This window comes from Oratosquilla oratoria, chromosome 3 (genome assembly GCF_046742065.1).
Source record: "Oratosquilla oratoria isolate Oo_2021 chromosome 3, ASM4674206v1, whole genome shotgun sequence".
Lineage (NCBI taxonomy): Eukaryota > Metazoa > Arthropoda > Malacostraca > Stomatopoda > Squillidae > Oratosquilla > Oratosquilla oratoria.
Window position 1 is genome coordinate 55,594,849 of NC_134779.1, and position 22,938 is coordinate 55,617,786.

Consider the following 22,938-nt stretch of genomic DNA (forward strand, 5'->3'; position numbering starts at 1 on the left):
ACCATTTGCAGGCGATGAACCAACTAATCGAGAAAACGACAGAATATATTACACCTCTCTGTTTAGCTTTTGTAGATTACGAGAAGGCCTTTGACTCGGTAGAACAAATAGCAATACTAAACTCGTTACGCAATCAGGGTACAAACGAACAGATCGTAAGTGTTTTAGAAAATATTTATGTGAAAGGCACCGCTATAGTTCGACTACATAAAGATACAGAAAAGATCAAGATCGAGAAAGGAGTACGGCAAGGCGATACCATTTCACCCAAATTATTTACAGCTTGTTTGGAAGAGATTTTCAGAAAGTTGAGTTGGGAAGAGAAAGGTTTGAAGATTAATGGCGAATATTTGAACCAGCTAAGATTTGCGGATGACATTATTCTTATTTCAGAAAGAGCAGGAGACTTGCAAGATATGCTTTGTGATCTGAACAAAGAAAGTATCAAAGTAGGTTTAAAAATGAATAAGAGTTAAACCAAAGTAATGGATAACACAAAAGTTCAAAATAAAGAGATTAAAATCAATGGTGAGAGTCTTGAAGAAGTTGAAGAGTATAATTATTTAGGCCAGATGGTGAAAGTAACGAAAGATCATGATATTGAAATAAAAAGACGTATTACAATTGGTTGGAAAGTGCTTGAAATATTATAAAATCCTGAAAGGCTCTCTACCTTTATGTTTGAAACGTAAAGTTTACAATCAGTGCATTCTATTAACAATAATCTACGGGTGTGAGACTTGGAAACTGACGAAGTCGATGGAAAGAAAGCTAAGGACTGCACAGAGGAGAATGGAGAGATCAATAATGGGAATAACGCTGAGAGACAGAAAGAGAGCAAGTTGGGTGAGAGAGCAGGCTAGAGTGAAAGCTATTACAGAGGCGATAAAAGAGAGGAAGTGGAATTGGGCAGGTAAGTTAGTGCGAACGATTGATGAGCGATGGAGCAAGTGTGTTACTGAGTGGACGCTGCGAGAAGGGAAGCGTGGAAGAGGGAGACCAGACAGAAGGTGGAGAGACGAGATTGAAAAGTTTGCGGGAGTGACGTGGCGGAGGTTGGCGCGATCGCGCGAATCACAGAATGCTATGAAGGAGGCCTTTGTTCAGCAGTGGATTCGGGATGGCTGATTTGATTGATTGATATATATGAGGAAGTTCCCTGTTCGCCACCAATCAGCAGTAAGTCGTGTAACGGTGTAAGGTTTGGCCAAAACTCATTATTTCACATATCTGCCAAAATAAGAACGCCGATAACAACATGGGAGCACCATGAACTGAAAAAAAATGCATATTTTTCTTGCAAAGTAACATGTGACGTAAGATATTAGCACTGTCAATGCAACTTACAAAAATAGGTTTGAACCAATTTGGATAGGGGTGAAGGGAACCGCTATCGAGCGACATCTAATTTTTGCTGTTTTTACTTTCTACATCTTTCTATATTTTTCTATATCTTTATTTCTGTTTCAAGAATATATTATGATATAATTCTATAATTGTGCTATTGTTACTGTATAACGACTTTATACAATGAACTATTACTATACAACACAGCCTATACTAGTAAACAGAATTAGCCACAATTCCTTTATGTAGAAGACTAATTATCTTTTTCAATATATATAAAATTAAATAAGTAATGATGACATATATAAATTTATATATTATTAAGTGAATATTGAAAAATAAAATTTATCAGAATTTTGTTCTTAGCGCATGTCCGATAGGACGTTCCCTTTACATCCAACAATGGCGAACGGCGTAAGTTGCACATATACTCTTAGAAAATCGCTTAAATTTGCTATCATCTTTAGGGAAACAAACTATTATTTGCAGTGATGTCATTCGTTATAATATGGACTTTATATTTATGAATGAATTGAGTTATTTAATGAATTACTTTTTATGCATAACTTGAGATAAAGATCGGACTTAGGGAGAATTGTTTGCCGAAGTGGCATGGCAGAATCGAAAATACCAGTTTGTTTACAAATGACAGATGGTTGGAAGTAACTAATAAATATCTTTATATTTCACTCTATACTATCGGGAAGGCGTGTCTTGAAATCAGCATTGCACAATAACTAGAAACAGAAATAATGTAGAACATTGAATTGCAGTGTTACCAGGACTTGGAATTTGAAAGTGCACATACCTGTGCATTGCGATTGCATTCACATTGGGTATTTAAATATGTATGTATTGTGGTTTACTGTTTCGTGTACTGTCATGGTGAAATGCGTATTGTGCTGCTTTTAGCAATTAGTAGTGAAATGCCGGTAGGGTGACGGTGAAAATTTAGGTATGTTGCCGTTTTCTAATTTAATAGATGCAACTTTGCACAACATATGTGAAGGAGAAAATCCCGTCTGTTACATTTAAGTTGCACCCGATTTCCCAGCAGATTCACTGGTATATTCAAAACTAATTAAATCATGGAGAGGGTGGCTGTCAGTTGGCCAAATGTAACCTTATTGACATCGTAGGCCTAACCCTAGTTCATGAAGAAAGTTATTAGGCTTAGCAAAGTTTAGTTTGTCAATTTACAATTTGAATTTCTGTGAGCCATGTGCACAAGATTTAGAATACATTTTTATAGGTGGCTGCAGCTAGAATTAATTTTGTTAAATGTGTGCTATTTTAGTAGTTATATTGTCTTGCAATTATAATTTTTACTAGTCCCTGTTTGAGTAGAAATGACAGGTAACCGGTTACGCTTTTATTTAAAGTATCAAATAATTTGTCTTAAAGATGCTGAATGATGAAGTAAGAAGTCCAGAATACTAAAAGCAAAGTTCTTTCAGCTTTCAAATTCACAACATTTGACAAGTAAGTTTAACGGGGGGCTTCAATCGTCATCAGTACAAGAGATTCCCAAGGACTTTAGAGGTTAGGTAAGGATAGGGTAGTGAAAGAGCATCTCTGAAGGTTTGTATTCGTAAACATGTATTTCTGCTTCGAAGTAAAGGAAACTGGGTTGGGGAGAATAGTATTTTGAATATAAAAAGTCCATCCATCATCTAGTTAGATCACTGGACCAACCATAAAATATGCCATTTCTCTATGGTCCCCAGAGCTTCATGTGAAAATATTCTAAGATTTTTATCTGTTCCTATCCAGAAGTTAAAGGACATTTCCCCCAAGTCCTTATTTTATAGATACATTATTTAAATTTAAAGATAAAAAAACAAACAAAGTATCAATAGAAAATTTAACATAGATTATAATACATCAATGTAACATACATTTTTCATGACTGAAGTCAATAACAAAAAGCCTTGCTTAAAGTGATGCACTATTAAATGGAGTTGCAACGAGCATTTTACGAAGCTGTGTATTTGATAGGTGTGGAAGTAAAAGAAATTAAAGTACAATACATTCGGTTTTAGCCTAATGCATTTAGTAGTATGTTACAAGTAATGACAGTCAGTCTTTGAGCCTATTCAAAGACAGTCGGCCCCACAAAAGTACCTTCAGATGCAAGGATTATGACAGATTTTGAAGAAGTGAAAGGTGACCATGTTTATTGGACCATATGGAAATATTTGATGTTGGTTCCTAAATTGTAGAGGCTGGAGGAAGTGTATAGTTGTATTTGGGGGTTGCGTATAACAGGAAATAGAGGAATTGGGGTAGATCAAGAGAAATTATTTTCTTAGGAAATTGAAAAGTGTCATAGAAATAAGCATTTGGGAATGAATTCAATGAGCAAGTTTTATGAAGTGGGATTGTGTCTGCAGTACTGTGGAGCTGAGAGTTTGAATTTAAGAGAGGCAGGAAGAAGAAATTGATACAGATCAAGTGTGCAAGAAGGTAAGGATTGCAAGGTTGGATAGAATGAGGACAGACGAAGAGAGTAGGGATGGAAAGGGAGCTGGCAGATAGGGCTGATTGAGGATTATTTGGATGGTTTGGGCACTTAGAAAGAGTAGGTGAAGAGAGATTAGTATAAGGGTGTGGAGGTGGATAGTGTGAACTAAGGAGATGGATGGGATCAAAGATGCCTTGCGCAAGAGGGGAATGTCTATTGAGCAAAGAAGGGAGGAGGCAAGGGATAGTGGCAAGTGGGGAATGGTTGTGTATGGATGATATTTTGAAACGCCAAAAGAGATATCTCCTAGTCCGTTTTCCACATGAGACAAGGAGGGTTGCCATGTAAGAGAAGAGGTACTGTATCTTGCTTCTGACATAGGCTTTGGGCAAGAGACAGGAGCTTAGATGAGAGGGAAACGACTGTGCTTTATTGATAATGTATTTTTATGTACAGGTGAGGAAATAGACTTGGGGTCTCCCAAAGTGGTGAGATAGGTGTGGCTGAATTTTTATTGGCATTTCTTTATGTGGGGCTCGTGTATGAAAGTTCACATACCAAGATGTCACTGGCAAGTGTCAGTCCCAAAGAGGATCGTTTATAACTGGGTACTTGTAGAAGAAATTTATTTGAGGCTTATTTTATTTTTATTTTTCGTTTTTCAGACACTGTACACATATCCTGAGAACTTCCGTGCCTTTAAGGCTCTAATAGCTGCTCAGTACAGTGGAGCCAAGGTTGTTGTGGATAATGACTTTGTCTTCGGGACAACCAACAAGACCGATGCCTTCCTGAAGAAGTTCCCTCTTGGCAAAGTGAGTCAATTTTTTACATTGTTATTTTAAGATGGTATCATTGTTGCATCAAAACAGACTTGAGGCTTTCTGCCTTCCCCATGATCCAAATAGTGGATGGAGAAGAGTTTACTTCATCCACAAGGAGCTAAGATGGGAGGGACAACAGATAGGTTTTTGAATGGGTGTTTGGTGGTTGTATGATTTACCTAATCAGGGAAAAGGGACATTTTGGCATGTGTTGAATGGTAGGTTAAGAATAGAATGGTTAGTTTCCAGTTGATTGACAAGAGTGACCTTTATTTACACCAATTATCCTGGGCCCTTAAAAATAAAAATCTGAATTTGCTTGTCAGTTCAACCTTGGTTTTGTTGCCCATATTGAAACATGTGTTGGGGGGGGGGGGTTGATCCCTCGGAAGTGTCTCACTCGGAGGCAGTTTTATAGCTTTTTATGTAAAAAGGTATTTCTTGTGCAAGTATTGCTATTTTGCATTGGTATGCATTCCCAATAATATAATTTTATTCACCCTTGTCTGGGTGAGAAGACTAGGAATGTTAGAGCTACCATTTTTGTGTGTATTATATGTTTTCAAGTGTTACCATATTAGCTCAAATGTGGCGTAATTGTAGCAGAGTGGGCATATGTCATCTAGGCACTGGTTTCTGTTCCAATATGCAAGGTAAATGATGTCCACTTCTTAGGTTTTGAAAGAATGGCTAGAGCAAGAAATGAGGAAAGGTAGAAAATAGGGGTGGGTAGAAAGATGGAAATAGGGTTGGAGATTAGTGAATGGATGATGCAGTTCAGAAGAATGTTCGCATCTTCACAATTTATTTTTGAGTAGATGAAGTCTCCATTCGCTGAAGTGGTGGAATCTCCAGCTGCCACCTTAGCAGATTGGTTTGGGGGTACAGGGTGAATATTAATCCTGAGATGTTGTAGAAGGAAAAGTTGTATGGCAGTCTGTTTTGTGTGCCTCCCAACCTTCCACCCCTATTATAGGCAAAAAATCCTTTGTTATACATGTAATTTTTGGGAGTAACTATTTGATGTTGGCTTGGTATTGTTAATAGCTATACTGTGCTACTTTTCGAACCCCAGTAGCTCTTGATTATGGTTGAACTTGTAGCCAGAAAAGTATTTGTTTTCCAGGTCCCAGCTTTTGAGACCTCTGATGGGGAGTTGATCTTCGAAAGCAATGCCATTGCATGGGCAGTTAGCAATGAACAATTACGAGGGAAGAATGTTATTGATCAAGCTAAGATTGCCCAGTGGATGAGCTTTGCAGGTAAGTCAAATTTATAGGTTATTTGTGATAGAGGATTAGTAATGTTGGTTTTGATTTTTAAGAAAAATCCATTTACTAATGATGAGAGGAAAAGGTAAAGTGAGTGTTGACTGCATTCATTTAAGATGTGGAAGCCTCCATTCATAGAGGAGTGCCGAGCAGCTTTTACAGTCAGGCCCTACTGGGAAGTACTGCTGTGCCTCACTGCATTGATTTCGACCCAAGCAGTGTGGTGGTGGAGAGGGCAAACCCAGTCCTTTAAGGCAGGGATGGGCAACCTTTATTAACCCCTTCACTACATGGGGGGATGGAGAGGGGGGGTCGCCAAATTTATGAAGCGGCCTTGCTGTGGATGTTCTGTGTCTTGCGATACTGCTTCTGACCCAGGGTGGTGGACAGGATGCAAGGACGACCCATCATACAGGAGGTGCCGAGATAGGAAGGAGGGTGGACGGGAGTGGAATATATAGGAAATTGAATGGGTAGGAGTGGTTTCTATGCCTTTTTCTTTTTTTGCTACCCCCTGTGTAGGGGGAGAAAGCCTTTGGTATATGTATGCATGTATGTACAGTGGGATCCTGAGGCACAAGTAGGTAGATAAGAATGCCTGCATGGGTGTCTTGATTATATTTATTTTGTAGTTGTCGAGAGCTTTTACGAGAGTAGTAGAACATGTCAGGATTAGAAATGGAGAGAGTGAGTGGTTTGAGGTAAAGGTGGGACTTCGTCAGGGATGTGTTATTTCGCCCTGGCTGTTCAACTTGTACATGGATGGGATGGTACGAGAGGTAAATGCAAGGGTGGTGGATCAGGGATCGGAGATGGTTAAAGAAAATGGAGAAAAGTGGGAGGTGATACAGCTATTGTTTGCGGACGACACTGCATTTGTGGCAGGATCGGAGGAGGGATTGAGGAAGTTGGTGACAATTTGGAAGTGTGTGTGATAGAAGAAAGCTGATGATAAATGTGGGTAAAAGTAAGGTGATGAGAAGTACAAGGGGTGAAAGTGGCAGCAGACATCTCATCTCAAACACATTCAAACTCCTCTCTTCCTCTTTTATGTTCCATGTTTCTGCCCCATACAGTGCTGTTGGCACAATCACTCCTTCATACAGTCTCCTCTTAGCATCCATTCCCAAATGTCAATTCCTATTACATTTTTTAATCCACCAAGGCATTTACTGGCTTCTCTCAATCTGCATTCTACCTCCACCCCCACTCCACCCTTTCCTGCCACATTTGCCCTCAAGTATCTAAAACTGTCCACTTCCTCCAGTCGCTCCTCCTTAATGCTCACTTCCAGTCTTTTTGCCACTTTCACCCATGTACATCTCTTTTTATCACCTTCCTTTTACCCACATTTATCTTCAATTTTCTTCTTTCACACACACTCCCCAACTCTGTCACCAACTTCCTCAATCCCTCCTCTGATCCTGCTACAAGCCTTGGTATATGTATGTATGTATGTATGTATGTACTGTGTGAAGAAATATGGGGTAAAAGTAGAATGATGAATCATGCATGAAAATAGTGGTGAAGCAACATATTGGAGGGCATTGTATTTAAAATCTGGCTGCCAGGCCTTGGTTACAGTAAGACCCATAAATAGATATGAAGGCATAAGGAGGGATGTAGGGAGTGGGGTGAGGGGAAAGATGCTACTATGCTTGAGTGTGAAGTCACAAAGGATGAGGAAAAATCTTGCCCCATCTCTCTTCTTTTGGTTTGGGGCAAGGTGATGCAGTGATGGGTGTGTTAGCGAGTCAAATTGGATGGACATTTTTGTACACTCACTTGTATGTCAGCAACTTCCTGGTATATCAGGTGGCTGTGTTACACAAGTGGTAGAGTAAGGTGATGGTTGTCTTTAGGATTATGATGCGCTGTTTTGGTGCAGCTTGTCCTAAGACACCATCTATGTTTCTGAGAGTTGACATTGGGAACTATACCAATGCCATAGTAATGTAACACACAGTTAAGAATGAAGGCAGCAAGTTTGTTAGGAAAATGTGTATTAAGAATATTAGTTTTAAGATGTTAGTGCCCGCATTATGCTATGTTAAGTTCATGGTTCTTGCAGATAATGAGATCCTGCCCGCATCCTGCACTTGGGTTTTCCCGTGCCTGGGAATAATGCAAATGAACAAGGACAACACCGAAAGGGCTAAGGAAGATGTAAGGAAGGCATTGGCTGTCCTCAACTCCCACTTGTTAACCCGCACATACTTGGTTGGAGAGCGCATAAGTCTTGCGGATGTTTCAGTCTGTTGTACTTTACTTCACTTGTATCAGGTATGTATTAAATCAGATTGGTTATAAAACTTTATGCAAAAAGATGTTGCTTGGGACTGGTAATGTAGCGAGTGTCCCCTGAAATTGAGTATCTTGTTTTTACGTTTCCACAGTACGTACTAGATCCAGGCTTCCGCAAAGCTTACCAGAATACCAACAGGTGGTTTGTAACAATGGTCAACCAACCCCAAGTCAAGGCAGTAATTGGAGAATTCAAATTGTGTGAGAAAATGTTGCAGTTTGATAACAAGAAACTGGCTGAAGTTCAAGGGAAGATGAAGAGTGGAGAGAAGAAGGTGAGTCACGAGTCTTTGAAATTCTGCATCCTGAATGTGTAGGTCCATTGACAGGTATTGTAAGTAGGGGTTGGCATAACTTATGTCTTTCTATCTTCCAAACCTGTTAACCACCTCCCCTCAAAGTGCATAACACTTGTCATACCCAAAGTCTTTATTGACAGTGACAACAAGTCAGGGGTGGAAAATGAATAAGCAAGACTGTATTTCAACTGCTAATCGCAATCCTCTTTAGTACACAGTGGGAGGAGGATACTATCTTTAAATAGCAACCTGTTACTAAAGAAAAGGAACTAGGGAAGGAGTAAGTACCACTTCCCTCACTATGGTGACCTGAGGATGATTCAGGGGGAGGATATCTATGAATAATTTTTGTAATGAACAATCCTGAGATTGTCCCAAGAAATTGTTAATAGGTATCCACCCCCTCCCTGTGACCCGACCTCATGTCTTCCTCAGGTCACCAGAGAGTGAGGATGTGGTATTTACTCCTTCCTTAGTTCTTTTCATCTGTAAGTAATTGCTATTTCAAGATAGCATCCTCCACCCACTTTGTACTACTGAAGATGATTGCAGTTAGCCTTCAAAATATATTGTCTCATATTCAGTTCTTTCTTTTGTTCTTTGTGACTTCAAATGTGTTACTACATTACTCGCCCACCAGTAAAACAGTGACATACTATTGGTATGTAGATATGAAAAGTCAAACATGATTATTGAGAAATCTATGGGAGAACCTGAGGGCTGTTAGGTGGTTTCTAGTAATTGAAAGGCAACAATTTGCTGTGGCTTGGTTTGAAAGGGCTTTGTCCGCAACTATAATTTCACAGACCAAGCCTTAGCAAATTGTGCATTCAATTTGGTTAGTACCGTTGCAAGATAGATAACATTAATCTTTTCAAGGAACTATACCAATGCCATCAGTTAATATTGATCTGTATTTTGTGGTTAGGGGGATATGAATTCCGTGACTCCATGTTGAATGATGTATTTAGAGTCTACTCTTACTAGTGATTTTGGTCTAGGTAAGGGTGTGTTAGTGATCCCATTTTGGATGGACATTATTGTACATTCACTTGTATGTCAGCAACTTCCTGGTACATCGGGTGGCTGTGTTACACAAGTGGTAGAGTAAGATGATGGTTGTCTTCAGGATTATGATGCACTGTTTTGGTGCAGCTTGTCCAAAGACACCGTCTATGTTTCTGAGAGTTGACATTGGGGACTATACCAATGCCATAGTAATGTAACACACAGTTAAGAGAAAGGCAGCAAGTTTAATTGAAAGAAGCCAGAACATCCATGTAATGCACACTTGGCATGGGTAGAACAAGGAATGGGGAAAGGTCATGTTGTGGTAGTTGGGGCGAGGATGCTTCCCCTTGCTTTGCAGAACCGTTGTTTTGGGTAAAGGATAGAAATTTTGTTCTGGTACTTCAAGGGAAGTAACAATAATTTTAAAAGGAATAGATAAAGAACAAGCAGGAATATATTGATTATTTTTCTTATGTAAAGGACAAGAAGGAGAAGAAGAAGAAGGAAGAGAAACCCAAACAGGAGAAGAAGGAAAAAGAGAAGGAGGACAAGCCTGAGGTTGCACAATTCCCAAGTAAACCAAAAGACCCACTTGATGCTCTTCCTGCTGGGTAAGCTAAGTCCTACATTTGTTTTAGGTGTTGCTATTATTTTAGAATGGCTATCAGGCTTTGCTGTAGAAGAGATGAGCCATGCTGCCTTGATTTTGACCCAGATAGTGTGTGGTGCAGGACAAGGCACCACTTTTTCCCAGATAGGCTGAAATCAGGAGGGTGATGGAATGGGTTTTGATTTGGTTGTGTACCATTAACCTAGAAGAGAAACGTGTTTTTTGTATTGTAAGGCATATTTTATTTATTAGTTTATTTATTTTTTTATTTATTTTTTTCAGAACCTTCAACATGGATGATTTCAAGAGGTATTATTCCAATAATGATGAAGACAAATCTGTCCCATACTTCTGGGAGAAGTTTGATAAGGACAACTATTCCATTTGGTATTCTGAATACAAGTAAGTTTTTATTTCTATTCTCCATGTGATTTATTTTTCTTAATGAAGTTAGTTGAAAGGGTTAGGAAAATGGAGTAATTAGGGGAGAAGTGGGCTTGGGAGAGGAAAATGGTTCATTGATCAAGTAATCAAGAATTTTAGTAAAGGGTTGGGGTGTATTTAGGTTCTCATAGTTTTGGAAGTGTATGGCATGGTTGAGAGCTGGTATGGAATGTGGAGATTGATGGAGAGCTGTTGGATTGGATAGGTCAGTGTAAATGGTTTGGGCATATGGAGAGAATGACTGAAGAAAGATAGTGAATAGGGGAGTGGGGGATCATCATCATAATGAAATGATTGGGGTTAACCAATTTCTGATGTGGATGTGCTGTCACACTCCATTACCTTGAATTCAAGCAGTATGGTGGGTAACAGTAATGCACAAGTACTAAGATGAGATTGGGGCTGGTGTGTTTTGACTCGGGGGGGGGGGGGGGCTCGTGTAAAGGGGAATAGTCCTTTTGATGTGTGTTTGTACAAGAAACTGATTTTGATGAATTTTGCAGGTTCGCTGATGAACTGAGCAAGATCTTCATGACCTGCAACCTTGTTAGTGGTAAGTAATGAAGTGCATGTTCTATCTCCAAGAGCTTTTTCACCCTTACCAGTGAGATAGCCCACACATTTTTTCCTACCTGCTCCACTACCATGCACCACCCCTTTCCCCTTCTTATAACTTTTATGGATAACGGATCATCCCTGTATCCTACCCACTGCTCTGGGTCAGGACCAATGTAGCAGGACACCACATCCACAGCAAGGTTTCTTCACTTAATCAGCAAAAAAAAAAAAAAAAAAAATCCCATCATGCATAAAAAGAGAAGACTGGGAGAAATCCCCTCAGGTTGTGTTAAAATATCTTTAACACATAACCACTTCCTTGCATTGCAGTATCGTCTAAACACGGCATTTCCCCACTCTATCTCCTGCCTTCTCCCTTCCTTAACAGTTTTTGCAAGTCTGAAAATTTCTGAAGTTTTATTCATGAATACTGTTGAGGTATCACTACGTTCCTACAAATATTAAGTTGATTGGTGGCAGTTGTTAGGGACATTATGGTATAATGCCTTTTCTTTTTGTACATAACCTTATCATTAGGTTCAAAAGTTTATAATTAATCTTCATTCCCTAGGTATGTTCCAGCGACTTGAGAAGTTGAGGAAGAACTGTTTTGCCTCAGTTGGAATATTTGGTGAAGATGGCAATAACAACATCTCTGGTATTTGGGTGTGGCGAGGACATGAACTTGCTTTCCCGGTGAGTATATATCAGTTGTGGTTTTGTGGCAGCACCAGTTTCACAAGAATTTTGCCAAGAGAATGATTAGTTAAAAGAAAACATAGATTATTGGTGTACACACAAAAAAAAAAAGAAGCAAGATTGAACCTCTTGGCAGTTGGATGAAATTTATCTAAGGGAAGGAAGGGGTTGAGGTGGGGGGGGACTTTTCTCTTTTTCCCTCCCTCCCTCTCCCCCTCTCTCCATCCCTTCCCTCCCTCTCCCCCTCTCTCCTTCCCCTCCCTCCCTCTCCCCCTCTCCTTCCCCTCCCCCTCTCCTTCCCCTCCCTCTCCCCCTCTCCTTCCCCTCCCTCTCCCCCTCCCCTTCTCCTCCCTTTCCCTCCCTCCCTCTCCCCCTCTCATCCCTTTCCCTCCCTCCCTCTCCCCCTCTCCTCCCTTTCCCTCCCTTCCTCTCCCCCTCTCCTCCCGTCCCCCTCCCTCTCCCCCTCTCCTTCCCCTCCCTCTCCCCCTCTCCTTCCCCTCCCTCTCCCCCTCTCCTTCCCCTCCCTCTCCCCCTCTCCTTCCCCTCCCTCTCCCCCTCTCCTTCCCCTCCCTCTCCCCCTCTCTCCTTTCCCTCCCTCTCCCCCTCTCTCCCCCTCCCTCTCCCCCTCTCTCCTTCCCCTCCCTCTCCCCCTCTCTCCTTCCCCTCCCTCTCCCCCTCCTTTCCCTCCCTCTCCCCCCCTCTCCTTTTCCTCCCTCTCCCCCTCTCTCATTCCCCTCCCATGTAAGGGAGAAAAGGCCCTTAGTAAAATGTATATATTTGTACTTTTCAGCTAAGTGATGACTGGACCATTGATTACGAGTCCTACGACTGGAAGAAGCTCGATCCTGACAGCGAAGACACTAAGAAAATGGTAGACCATTACCTTAGATGGATAGGCAAAGATAACAAAGGAAGAGAGTTTAACCAAGGAAAGATTTTCAAGTGAACAAATCCCTAGTGTGAAGAAATTGCACATCATTTAATAAATTGTTCATGTTAAAATGCCTTTTCTTAACTTGGATATACATAAGGAATAATGAAAATATTGAAATTCAGTTGTGATCCAGTTTCCAGCAGCAATCTTGGTTCTTTATTGAAAATGTCACATTGAATCTTTTATTAATATAAAATATCGGAAACTTGTGCACTATTTCATTGAGAGAGAATAGAAATTATAAACTGATTTCTTGTCGTCTGGCTGTTATGTAAAATGGGGTAAAAGTATGACACTTGAAAATAATGAAAAGATGTTTTGGAAGGAAATTAAGAGAGGAAGGGGAGGCAAATCAAGTAGAGGAGAAAAGGTGAAAGGTGCAGATGGAGAGATAATAATGGCAGAGATGCAAGAGGAAGATGGGCAAAGTAATTTAGGGAGTTGCTAAATGTGAAGGAGGGAAAGGTAATTGTAGTGGGAAGCACCAAGAAAATGATAGTAATGAATGAGGAGAAATAAGAAAAGATGAAGTGAAAGCAGTTCTTAAAATGTGAAAATAGGTAAGGCACTTGGGTTAGGTGGAGTGTCTTAAAAAGGGAGGATGCGCTGAATGGCCTACCGGCTCCGGTGCTTGGCCTTCGAGCCAAAAACTCCATAAATCAATCAATTAAAAAGGGAGGTGCAATTATAGTGGACTGGCTTGTGAGGTCTAATGTTAGTCTAAAAAAGGGTGTAGAGTGCCGGAGAGCCTGCAAAGTTCCACATTGCAAGGGGCCACATAAGGAGAAAAGCTCTTGCTCATCTCGTCCATTGTGTCCAGGACATCATTGCCTCACACTGTTCCTCTCCTAATCCTCTCAATCAAAACCCTAGGATGGTTATGAGTAGAAGTGCAGAGGTAGTTATCAAACTCTGGCATTAAACCCATCCTTTACTATGTGGTACAGTTTTGGTCTCCGTCCTATAGAATGGACATCAATTCATTATAATCTGTAGAGGAGAATGACCAAAATGATACATGAGCTCCAAAATTTAACTTACGAGGAGAGGCTTAAACACCTTAAATTACACTGGAACTATGCAGGGTGATCTAATAGAGGTGTTCAAGTGAATCAAGAGGTTTAACGGGTGATGCAAACAAGGTCATCGTATTAAAATAGCGGCAGGACTCGCAGTAACGGATTTAAATTGGACAATCTAATGCTGCGTCGACATGGTCAAGCTGTGCCTGGCAGACTTTGCCCTTACTGGGCAAAATCTGCAGGCTGCCTGTGAAGTGTCTACATGGCTGATGATGGTGGTTGGAGGTTAGTTGGCTGCAAGCAGAGGTTGGGAGGGAGTGGTTCAGTGCGGTATGATAACCATGGTTCCCGCCATACTTGGAAAGAAGGTAGCACTTTACAGCATTATAATTGCTGCCTGCATTGAAGAGAAAAAGAAGAAATCACGGAGACATGTCTGGTGCCGGGAGTGGTTACAAAGACGTGATTTAATAGGAAGCTCAGTGAAAATGAACAATTGTTTTGCAATTACATGAGAATGAACATAGCAGCTTTTCTGTTCTTTCGAAAGTGGAGCCATATATACAAAGGCAAGAGACAAATACGAGGAAAAGCATAGCACCAATAGTGCGTCTTGTCGAGACCAGTACACACTAGTACTAGGAGCGGGCAAGGTGGTAAAGGTAACTTCGGTCTGTACTGAGCGGGTTTGCTAACTTTGCTTGCACCTCACCTTGTGTGTTTGGCAGTGATGTCAGCCCTCCATCCACTGCCTGCAAATGATGCTGGGAATGGACAGTTTGATGGTTTGGCTGATGAAATTGCCTGTTGTCGAGCAAAGCCCTCATGCCCGACGGACAGTGCTCGACTGTGTGGACGTGGCATAAGAATGAAATGGGCAAGAACTGGTTTACTATTAGGGTGGTCAATGAATGGAATAGACTTAGTCATGTAGTGAGTGCCAAACAAGGTCATCATATTAAGACAATAGGGCAGTAATGGATTTAAACCGGACAAATTTAGATTTAAGAAGGAAGTAGGGAAGAACTGGTTTACTAATACGGTCAATGAATAGAATAGACTTAACCATGTAAGCACTGAAACTATATGTTGTTTTGAGAAATGGTTAGACAACTTTGTGGATGGAGATGATGGGTGGTAATGGACACGAAACTCCTAGTGTAGGCCTTATGGTCTCTTGCTGTCTCCTTCATTCTTATGTTCCGCCTGCTGGCCTAAGTGCCCTCCCAATGTTGTCACCCCCTTTGTGTCCTCAGTGGAGAACCTAAGGTCCTCGTGCAAACCCCGTTGCTTGTTTTGGTTCGTGACAGCTCTACGAGCATGATGGGGGTGGCATAGTATATAGTACAGTGTACATGGCACAACTTGGTACAGTACTACCTCTCATTAATGGACCAAAAGGGGGGTAACGGTGTCTGTTGATGTGAATAATACATTGATTTGGAGTGGTTTTTGGGTGGCATAGTGATTGCACAGCACTAAACAACAGCACCAAAAACACAGCAAAAACGCCACAAACACAGCTAATTAATGTATGTTAATGAGAGGTAGTACTGTATAGCACAATACCTCTTGCACAACAGGCCTTCCAGGCAGCCAGCTGCATAAGTGGGTCACATGTACCAGGTGTGACCACATAGACACGAGTGACTATTCAAACAGGCATCTAATAGGAATAAGACTTGTAGGTAGGAATGCAGACATTCAAAAGCATGCTGATGTCATATACATGTAACCACACCCAGAGTGCGAAACTGCCAGGTAGAGTTGCAAACACCTTGGATTAAAATGCTCAACAACGTCTTCACCCTGTGAAGCAAAAGACACACTCCCTGTCGGTACCCATGTTGACAGACTGCCTTTAGCCTTCCCACGTGCCACCGTGTGTCCGTTACTAAATAAAGTAGTTACTTAGTAACCAACTCTTTCACTGTCACCCCAACCCAACAACTTGGTTAAACTTTCTCAGCCCTGGAACACAGATCTTGTGTGCTGGTGACTAATGGTCGATCTGGATATGGTAATAAATGAAATACACACTCTCACTTCCATAGTTTATTCAAATGCCTCACAGGAAAAGTACCACAAGAGACATGGTATTGAATCAAACTACATCATCAGATAAAAAAAAAACGAGGCTGAATATTATTCTTTTCAAAACAGGTGAACATTATGCTTACCCCTGAAACATTGCTACAAAAATATCTGACTTCACCTGAAATACTGCCTGTACAATGCAGTGGTCAGACCTTGAATTCAGCTATGCCTATATGGACAATGTAGGATGTAAAAGCAAATACACATACTGATTTGTCTAAATTGTGTGTGTGTGTGTGCATCTACTTGACTGTAGCAATGTTTATGGATTCACATCTCGTAGTCTCCCTTTAACATACCTAATTTCAAATTCATGTCTTATCTTGGGGTACAATCTTCTAGGTTATTCCAGGAGTTGACACATCTGCATGGAAAGCATTCTTGATATTTTTCAGACATATGCTCCATTCTATCTTCTCCATGACATCCCCCCCCCCCCAAAAAAAAAAAAAAAAAAAAAAGGATGATGACAGGTCCAATGCTTCTCTCTCCTTATACAGTTTATTTTGAAGGCTGGGAACCAACTAAATTCCTGCTCTTAATATTCTGCTCTTGTTTATATTTTTCCCTTTATGCAGAGATCACATTACAACTGTATACTTAAACCTAGTTTGGATTGAGATTTCAATTATTTTTCCTAATCATCTCTTCATCCATATAGTGAAAATTCATTCTCATGATGTCAACAAAATAATTTTGTCCACAATCTTATTGATGTGCAAGGAATAAATTATCCATAACCAATGCTCCCACATCCTTCATAAAAAGAAAAAAGTTAAACTCAAACCATAGAACAGAAGAAAGAATATGAAAATGCAAAGAAAGATAAGGTGAAGATACTAAACAAGATTGGAAAATGTTTGTTGGAGGTGTAGAAAGAGGACCACATTACATAATGGGTAGAAAGAAAGATGCATCCTCTACAAAGTCACTTATCTATATACAAAGGCCCTCTCCCTATCATGAGGAGGGTGGCAGTCAAAGCACACACACCCACTTCATACAATCAAAAACCCCTTTCATTTCGGCACTTCTGGGATGAAGGGTCATGCCTGTCTCCTGCAACATCACTGGTCAAAGGAAATGCAGGAAAGCACAACACTTCCACAGCAGTCTCGCAGCTGCAGCTGGTTTAATACCCACCATTTTATTATATGATTCCTCCCCTTCCTTCATCCACTTAGAATAATTTATAAAGTAGATGAGAACATCCCTTTGGGCTGCATCATCCTTTCATCCATTTACAATCTCCTTCCATTCACTACTATCTTTTGCAGTCTCACATTCCATGTGCATCCAAAGTGCTCTTCACCCACTAATCCATTTCATTCTGAGTCTTCCTCTCAAGTTCTTTCCATCCACTTCTGCTTTCCACAGAAATGTTAGAGAAATTACATCAACAATCATGGGAGGTGACTCCAATGTTTATGATCAAATATAAGTGTTTAGGTTAGGTAAATATAGAGGGACGTGCATGTTGAATAAATCAGTTCACATGCCATGACTGATAGGTAATCAATAAGACATGATATCTCGTAGATACATACAAGTTTAACAATACTTGCATCAGGAAAAATGTGAGAGAGAACAAGTAAAAGTGAGGAAGCTTAACAATGTATAGTAAATTAAAAAGAAGAAATGGGAATGGGCAAAAATACAGAGAAATTTCACTATATTTTCAATGGGGGGGAAAACAATGGATGGAGAGATGTTGACAAAGTTCATGGAGAACCTAATGCATCCCAGAGTAGAACAAGCAGCAGTGCCGAAGTCTCCAAACAAAATAAAAGATATAAGATCAAGAAAAAACAAACAGCAGCAACCAAATTGATCACCAGCATAGCAGATAAACCAAATAAAGAGAGATTAGATGCATTGGACCAGCCATTATTACTAGAAAGAGGTGACAATTGCAATGTTCAGGTCAGTAAAGGGAGTGGATAAAAATGATGAAAGCCTCTTGGTATGGGAAAGGAGGGCATCATGAGGTCATGGGAAGAACATAAGAATGAAGGAGACTGCAAGAGACCATAAGGCCTACACTAGGCAGATCTGTAAAAACTGAAAGACTAAATGCTTGAGGGATATCAAGAAACTATGTTTTCTGTACAGATGCATAAATTCTTGGAACAGCTTAAAAGAAGACATAGTCCAAGTTAAAAACCGTTAATAAATTCAAAACCAAGTCTAACTGCTGGAGAAAAAGAGATGGTACTCTGTGAGTGTAGCTCCTTTCTTGTACATTACAATTAGGTAAATACACACACATTACATTGGGTTTGTCTGGTTATATATGGCAACTGATATTTTGATCCATGTTAAAACTTCAGTTTTTCATGTAAAGTTTCTCACACATTTCTTGGACATGTTGAAATGTTGGTCTCTATAGGCCACATAAAAGAAAAGAAAAAAAAAAAAAAAAAAAAAAAAAAATCTTGGTCAATAAACATCTTTATTCATATGCATAGTTACCACATGGTAATACAGGTCTCCATAGTTGACTAATGTCACAACTTACACTGTTGCTATTAATGCCTACACAAAGCTTTCTTTACTACCTGGAATCTAATCAGATACGTACTTCTTTCCTACAAGAATCCATGAGAAATCAATCTATTCCAGCCTTCTCCACTTCCACAAGGTCACTGATGTCTTACACGTTAATACATACATACATATATCAAAGGCCTTTTCCCACATACAAGGGAGGTAGCCAAAAAACAAAGGCATAAATCCACTCCCACCCATTCCATCCCCACATATTCTACTCCCATCCACTCTCCTACCTCCCTCTTATCTTGGCTCCTCTTGGATGATGGGTCATCCCTACATCTCACTCACTGCCTTGGGTCAGAATCAGTGTTGCAAGACACAGCATTAATAGCCTCTTCAAAATCCAGATTTTGATTTAGCATCTTATGAGTACACAGTCTTGCTGGAGGAGCATAGTTACCTTGCTGTCCCTCTACCAGCTTCACTCCACAGCCCTGCAGAACAGTCACTGAATAATTACCATACACACTAAGAGTATTTCCCATTCCAACATATGGACTGGTACCATGTCCTAACTGTCTTCTATCAATTAGAGGGCTGAACCTCTAACACACGATGTCTTTCTAACAATAAAAAAATAATCTCTTAAACAATCACATAACCACCCCACTGTGCAGCCTTAATCCTTCCACTAACAGGGCAGGAATAAAGCCCATTTTATCATGGACACCATGGGTTTTAGTGTAAAGCCCATCTTAATCATGGATTAGCTTTTATTCTACTCGGCTATCTCTATGCAAGGTCCGAGCAGGTTTAGATTTTTTAACAAGCAGTGGGATTAAGTGTACATGGGGTCACCACTAATATTCTACAAACTATCTGTCAACTTTTCATTTTTTGTTTTCAAATTCCTACAGTATCCACTCACACGGACATTTAGCTTTACGTAATGAACTCCAGTTTCCGTCCACACATCAGAAAATGAAAATCTTAAGGATGAAACAGAAAAAAAAGAAATAAAAAAATCATTCAGCAATAACTACAAATCAACATTTTAGTAATGATCTCTCTCTTTTTTTCCCAAGTATCTATTGACATTCAAGTCTATGAAGACCTCCCAACAAATGGTGAAGGAAGCCTTGCTCATCACTCCAGTTTTCTGTCTCCAAAGAAAAGGACTAGAAAACCCAGAACCCTGCAGCAGGCCAAGGTATCTGGTGCTATGAGCAATGCATTTATGTCGGGTTTTGATCAAACTCAATGCAAAATAAATTTCAATGGGTACAGTGTTTACAACAATGCCAGCCTGCCTGCATGCCAGCCTGTCTGCTGTTCACTGGATCACATGAGCAGTGACTGCTCAGATCCACACCTGAAAGATGGGACGGTTAAATGTCAACTATTCACAATGGAGTTTGAATTGAACAGCAAAACTGATGCAAACAATCAGATGAACATGTATCATAAGATTACAGTAACACCTACTCCAGAAGTCCTAAATTTAATTATTGCTAATCAATGTCACTATCACACCTGTATTGTCTTAAGGAAATTGGACGTCATCACAGAAACAGTAGCAGTCATCTGACTGCAACAGCAGCAGCAAAAATAAAATCGTAACAACTCTACTTCCACAAGGGGGTTAGACTATATGTATGCAGCTGCACTTCCATACCAGCTTATTTCCTGCCATCACAATCACAAAAATGTCCTAGTGAGAACTGATCACTTGACGAATGAGATGTGGCCAGTCTCCTAGCAGTCACTAAAGGGCCAGAACTGACCATTTGTAAACCTTAAGATGGGGACAAAGCAGGGTTGACTGATATGTTTCTTAGGCAAACAGTGCATTTCATCTTAAAGCCATACTCTTACTGACAATCAGTAAGGAAGAGAAGGAAGACCATGTGACGAGCTGTAGGATAACTGACTAGCCTTTCAGAACTTCTTCCGACACCAGACCAGATCAGCACACGGTAATCAGAAGGTTTCATCATCTGGACACTCTCCAGTTTCGTGGTCAAATACTGGGGGAATAAAAAGAACAAAAAAAATATCAGCAAAGTCCACATCATCTCTATACAATATCTATGGTGATTTTACTAAGCTTCCCATATACAGTACTACCTCTCATTAACGGACTAAAAGGGGGGCAACAGTGTCCATCGATGTGAATAATCCGTTGATTTGGAGTGGTTTTTGGGTGGCATAGTGATTGCACAGTACTAAACAACAGCATCAAAAACACAGCGAAAACACCGCAAACACAGCTAATTAATGTCTGTTAATGAGAGGTCAATCTGTACAGTATGGAGAATTATCATTCTGCCTACCTTCACAAATATCACAATAAGATCTAATTTTTCCACGCTGTCCATGGTACTGGGTTGGAGGTGGAGAATCTGAGCCTGCCTGCTTAGGGCAGTCCTCTGTGTCGTGGAGGTCGAAGCAGTCACAAATATCACAGAAGAGACGCGGAGCAACAACTCGCTCTTTGATGCCATTCCTTCCATTGCGCCAAACACGAAATGGAAAATAACATACCTTGTCAGTCAAATATCATGAACAACCTACTGCAATTGAATAAATTATACTATCACTTATTCAGCCATTAGACAAATAAAATAAAATAAATAAAGAAATACATACATAAAGAAAACGAGAAATATGAAAAATAAAATAAACAAAATAAAAACATGCCTTAAAAGGTACATCCATGCAATGTAGAAGAATGCATTGCACTCACCAAGACTAATATGAGAATGAACAGTGCAGAGGGTTCACAGAAAAGGTGGGGAGTGCACCAGGGATCGATGCTGAGCCCTTGGTCTTTATAGTGGTATTGTAGGCATTGTCAAAGGTCTTTTAGAGTGAGAATGCCATGGAAGCTGCTGTAAGCTGGCAAGCGATGACTTGGTGTTCATATCAGAGAGTATGGAAGGAGCTAGGGAGAAGTTTGGGAAGTAGAAAGCTGGAATGGTGTCAGAACCTGAAACTAAACGAGGGTAAAACATAGCAGAAGGCAAGCAGAGAGGACTGGGAAAGAGGCTGTGAGTGTTGCATGGTTCAGTGGGTCATACTATTAAACCTTTCTGTAGTACTGTGGATACCCAACACTATAATTCAAAAACCTACAATATGATAACCCCAATATTTCAAAGTGGTAATTATTCAGACTAGAAGATAATTACCCCATAATTTTGAAGTCTGATTGGTGATATAAATATCTGAGTGCTTGTTCACATTGACTGAGTTTTAAACAGTGTTGTAGGACAACCACGTCACTTGGCAGTTTAAGAATATGAACCAATTCTGGGCGCAGACATGTAGTCTCATACATTTCATTCTGTGTAGTGTTTACAATGTCTTGGCACATAAATCACATGTTGGGAAAGGAGTCAACTAGGCTGTTGTACATGACTTTGCATATCTGGATTGTGAAACAGACTGATACAATATCTTACAGGTGAAAAGATAAAGGAGATGGCAGATAGGGTTGATGAAAGAGTATTGGGATGGTTTAGACACATGAAAAGAATGAGTGAAGAAAGATTGGTAAAAGAGGTGTGGAAGGTAGAGGTGGATGGAGTGAACATGAGGGGATGACTGAGGTGTGAGATGGATGGATGGGGTGAAAGGGCATTGAGCAAAAGGGGAGTGTCTGTTGAGCAAGGGAAGGAGAAGGCAGGAGGTAGGGGTGAGTGGATAATGGCTGTGTATGGATGATACTGTGATGCAAGGGAGGGGGTGGGTGGGTTATGGAGCGGTTACATGAGAATTATATTTTGATGCAGCCCGAAGGGATTTCTCCCTATTAGCTACTTTGCTGTGATGCATGAGAGGGAGTGGGTGGGGGATGGGGGGTGAGGAAGTATGTATGAGAAAAAAAAATTTGATGCAGCCCAAAGGAATTTCTCCCTGTCTCCTCCTTTTATGCATGGGGGGACGGAGAGGCGGGGTTGCTGAATTTATGAAGCGGCCTTGCTGTGGATGTGCTGTGTCTTGCGACACTGCTTCTGACCCAGGGCAGTGGACAGGATGCAGGGATGACCCGTCATCCAGGAGGTGCCAAGATAAGAGGGAGGGAGGAGGGTGGAGGGGAGTGGAATATATAGGAAATGGAATGGGTGGGAGTGGTTTCTATGCCTTTTTCTTTTTGGCTACCCCCGTGTAGGGAGAAAAAGCTTTTGGTATATGTATGTATGTAATCTACTTTTCAGCACAAGGGAGCAGAGGTGGGGGGGGGGGGTTGCTGACTAAGTGAAGTGGCCTTGCTGTGGATATGCTGTGTCTTGTTGCATTACTTCTGACCAAGGGTAGTGGGTTGCATACAGGGATGATCCATGAGGAGATAAGATGAGATGGAAGAAGGGGTGGTGGATGGGAGTGTAATGGGTGGGAATAAAATGGGTATATGACTTTTGACTTTGGCTACCTCCCTGGTTAGAGGAAAAAGCCCTTGGTATATAGATTGATAGGAAAGATATTCTATGTGTGTTTCACTAGAGCATGTTAATGGATCCTGTTGGTTATGGGTGACGTGGCTGGCAAAGGGAGTAGG

General features: G+C 40.6%; 2 protein-coding genes across 7 annotated transcripts in view; one reads left to right on the forward strand and one right to left on the reverse strand.

Moving 5' to 3' along the window:
* The first annotated feature begins 1,700 nt into the window (after nt 1-1,700).
* On the forward strand, nt 1,701-12,833 carry eEF1gamma (elongation factor 1-gamma). The gene is made up of 10 exons (XM_076181221.1): nt 1,701-1,761; nt 4,477-4,626; nt 5,762-5,897; nt 7,978-8,189; nt 8,303-8,485; nt 10,001-10,131; nt 10,413-10,532; nt 11,078-11,127; nt 11,704-11,828; nt 12,622-12,833. The coding sequence occupies exons 1-10, from the start codon at nt 1,717-1,719 to the stop codon at nt 12,775-12,777; spliced, it is 1,308 nt and encodes a 435-aa protein (XP_076037336.1). The 5' UTR covers nt 1,701-1,716; the 3' UTR covers nt 12,778-12,833.
* A 2,996-nt stretch (nt 12,834-15,829) lies between these two features.
* CLIP-190 (Cytoplasmic linker protein 190) overlaps nt 15,830-22,938 on the reverse strand; it is a 162,510-nt gene continuing 155,401 nt past the window's right edge. For all 6 annotated transcript variants that reach the window (XM_076181206.1, XM_076181196.1, XM_076181189.1 and 3 more), the window contains 2 exons: nt 20,711-20,883; nt 15,830-20,404 (listed from right to left, as the gene is read on the reverse strand). In XM_076181206.1, coding sequence (XP_076037321.1) covers nt 20,358-20,404; nt 20,711-20,883 — 220 coding nt within the window. In that variant the 3' untranslated portion in view covers nt 15,830-20,357. The remainder of the gene's footprint in view (nt 20,405-20,710; nt 20,884-22,938) is intronic.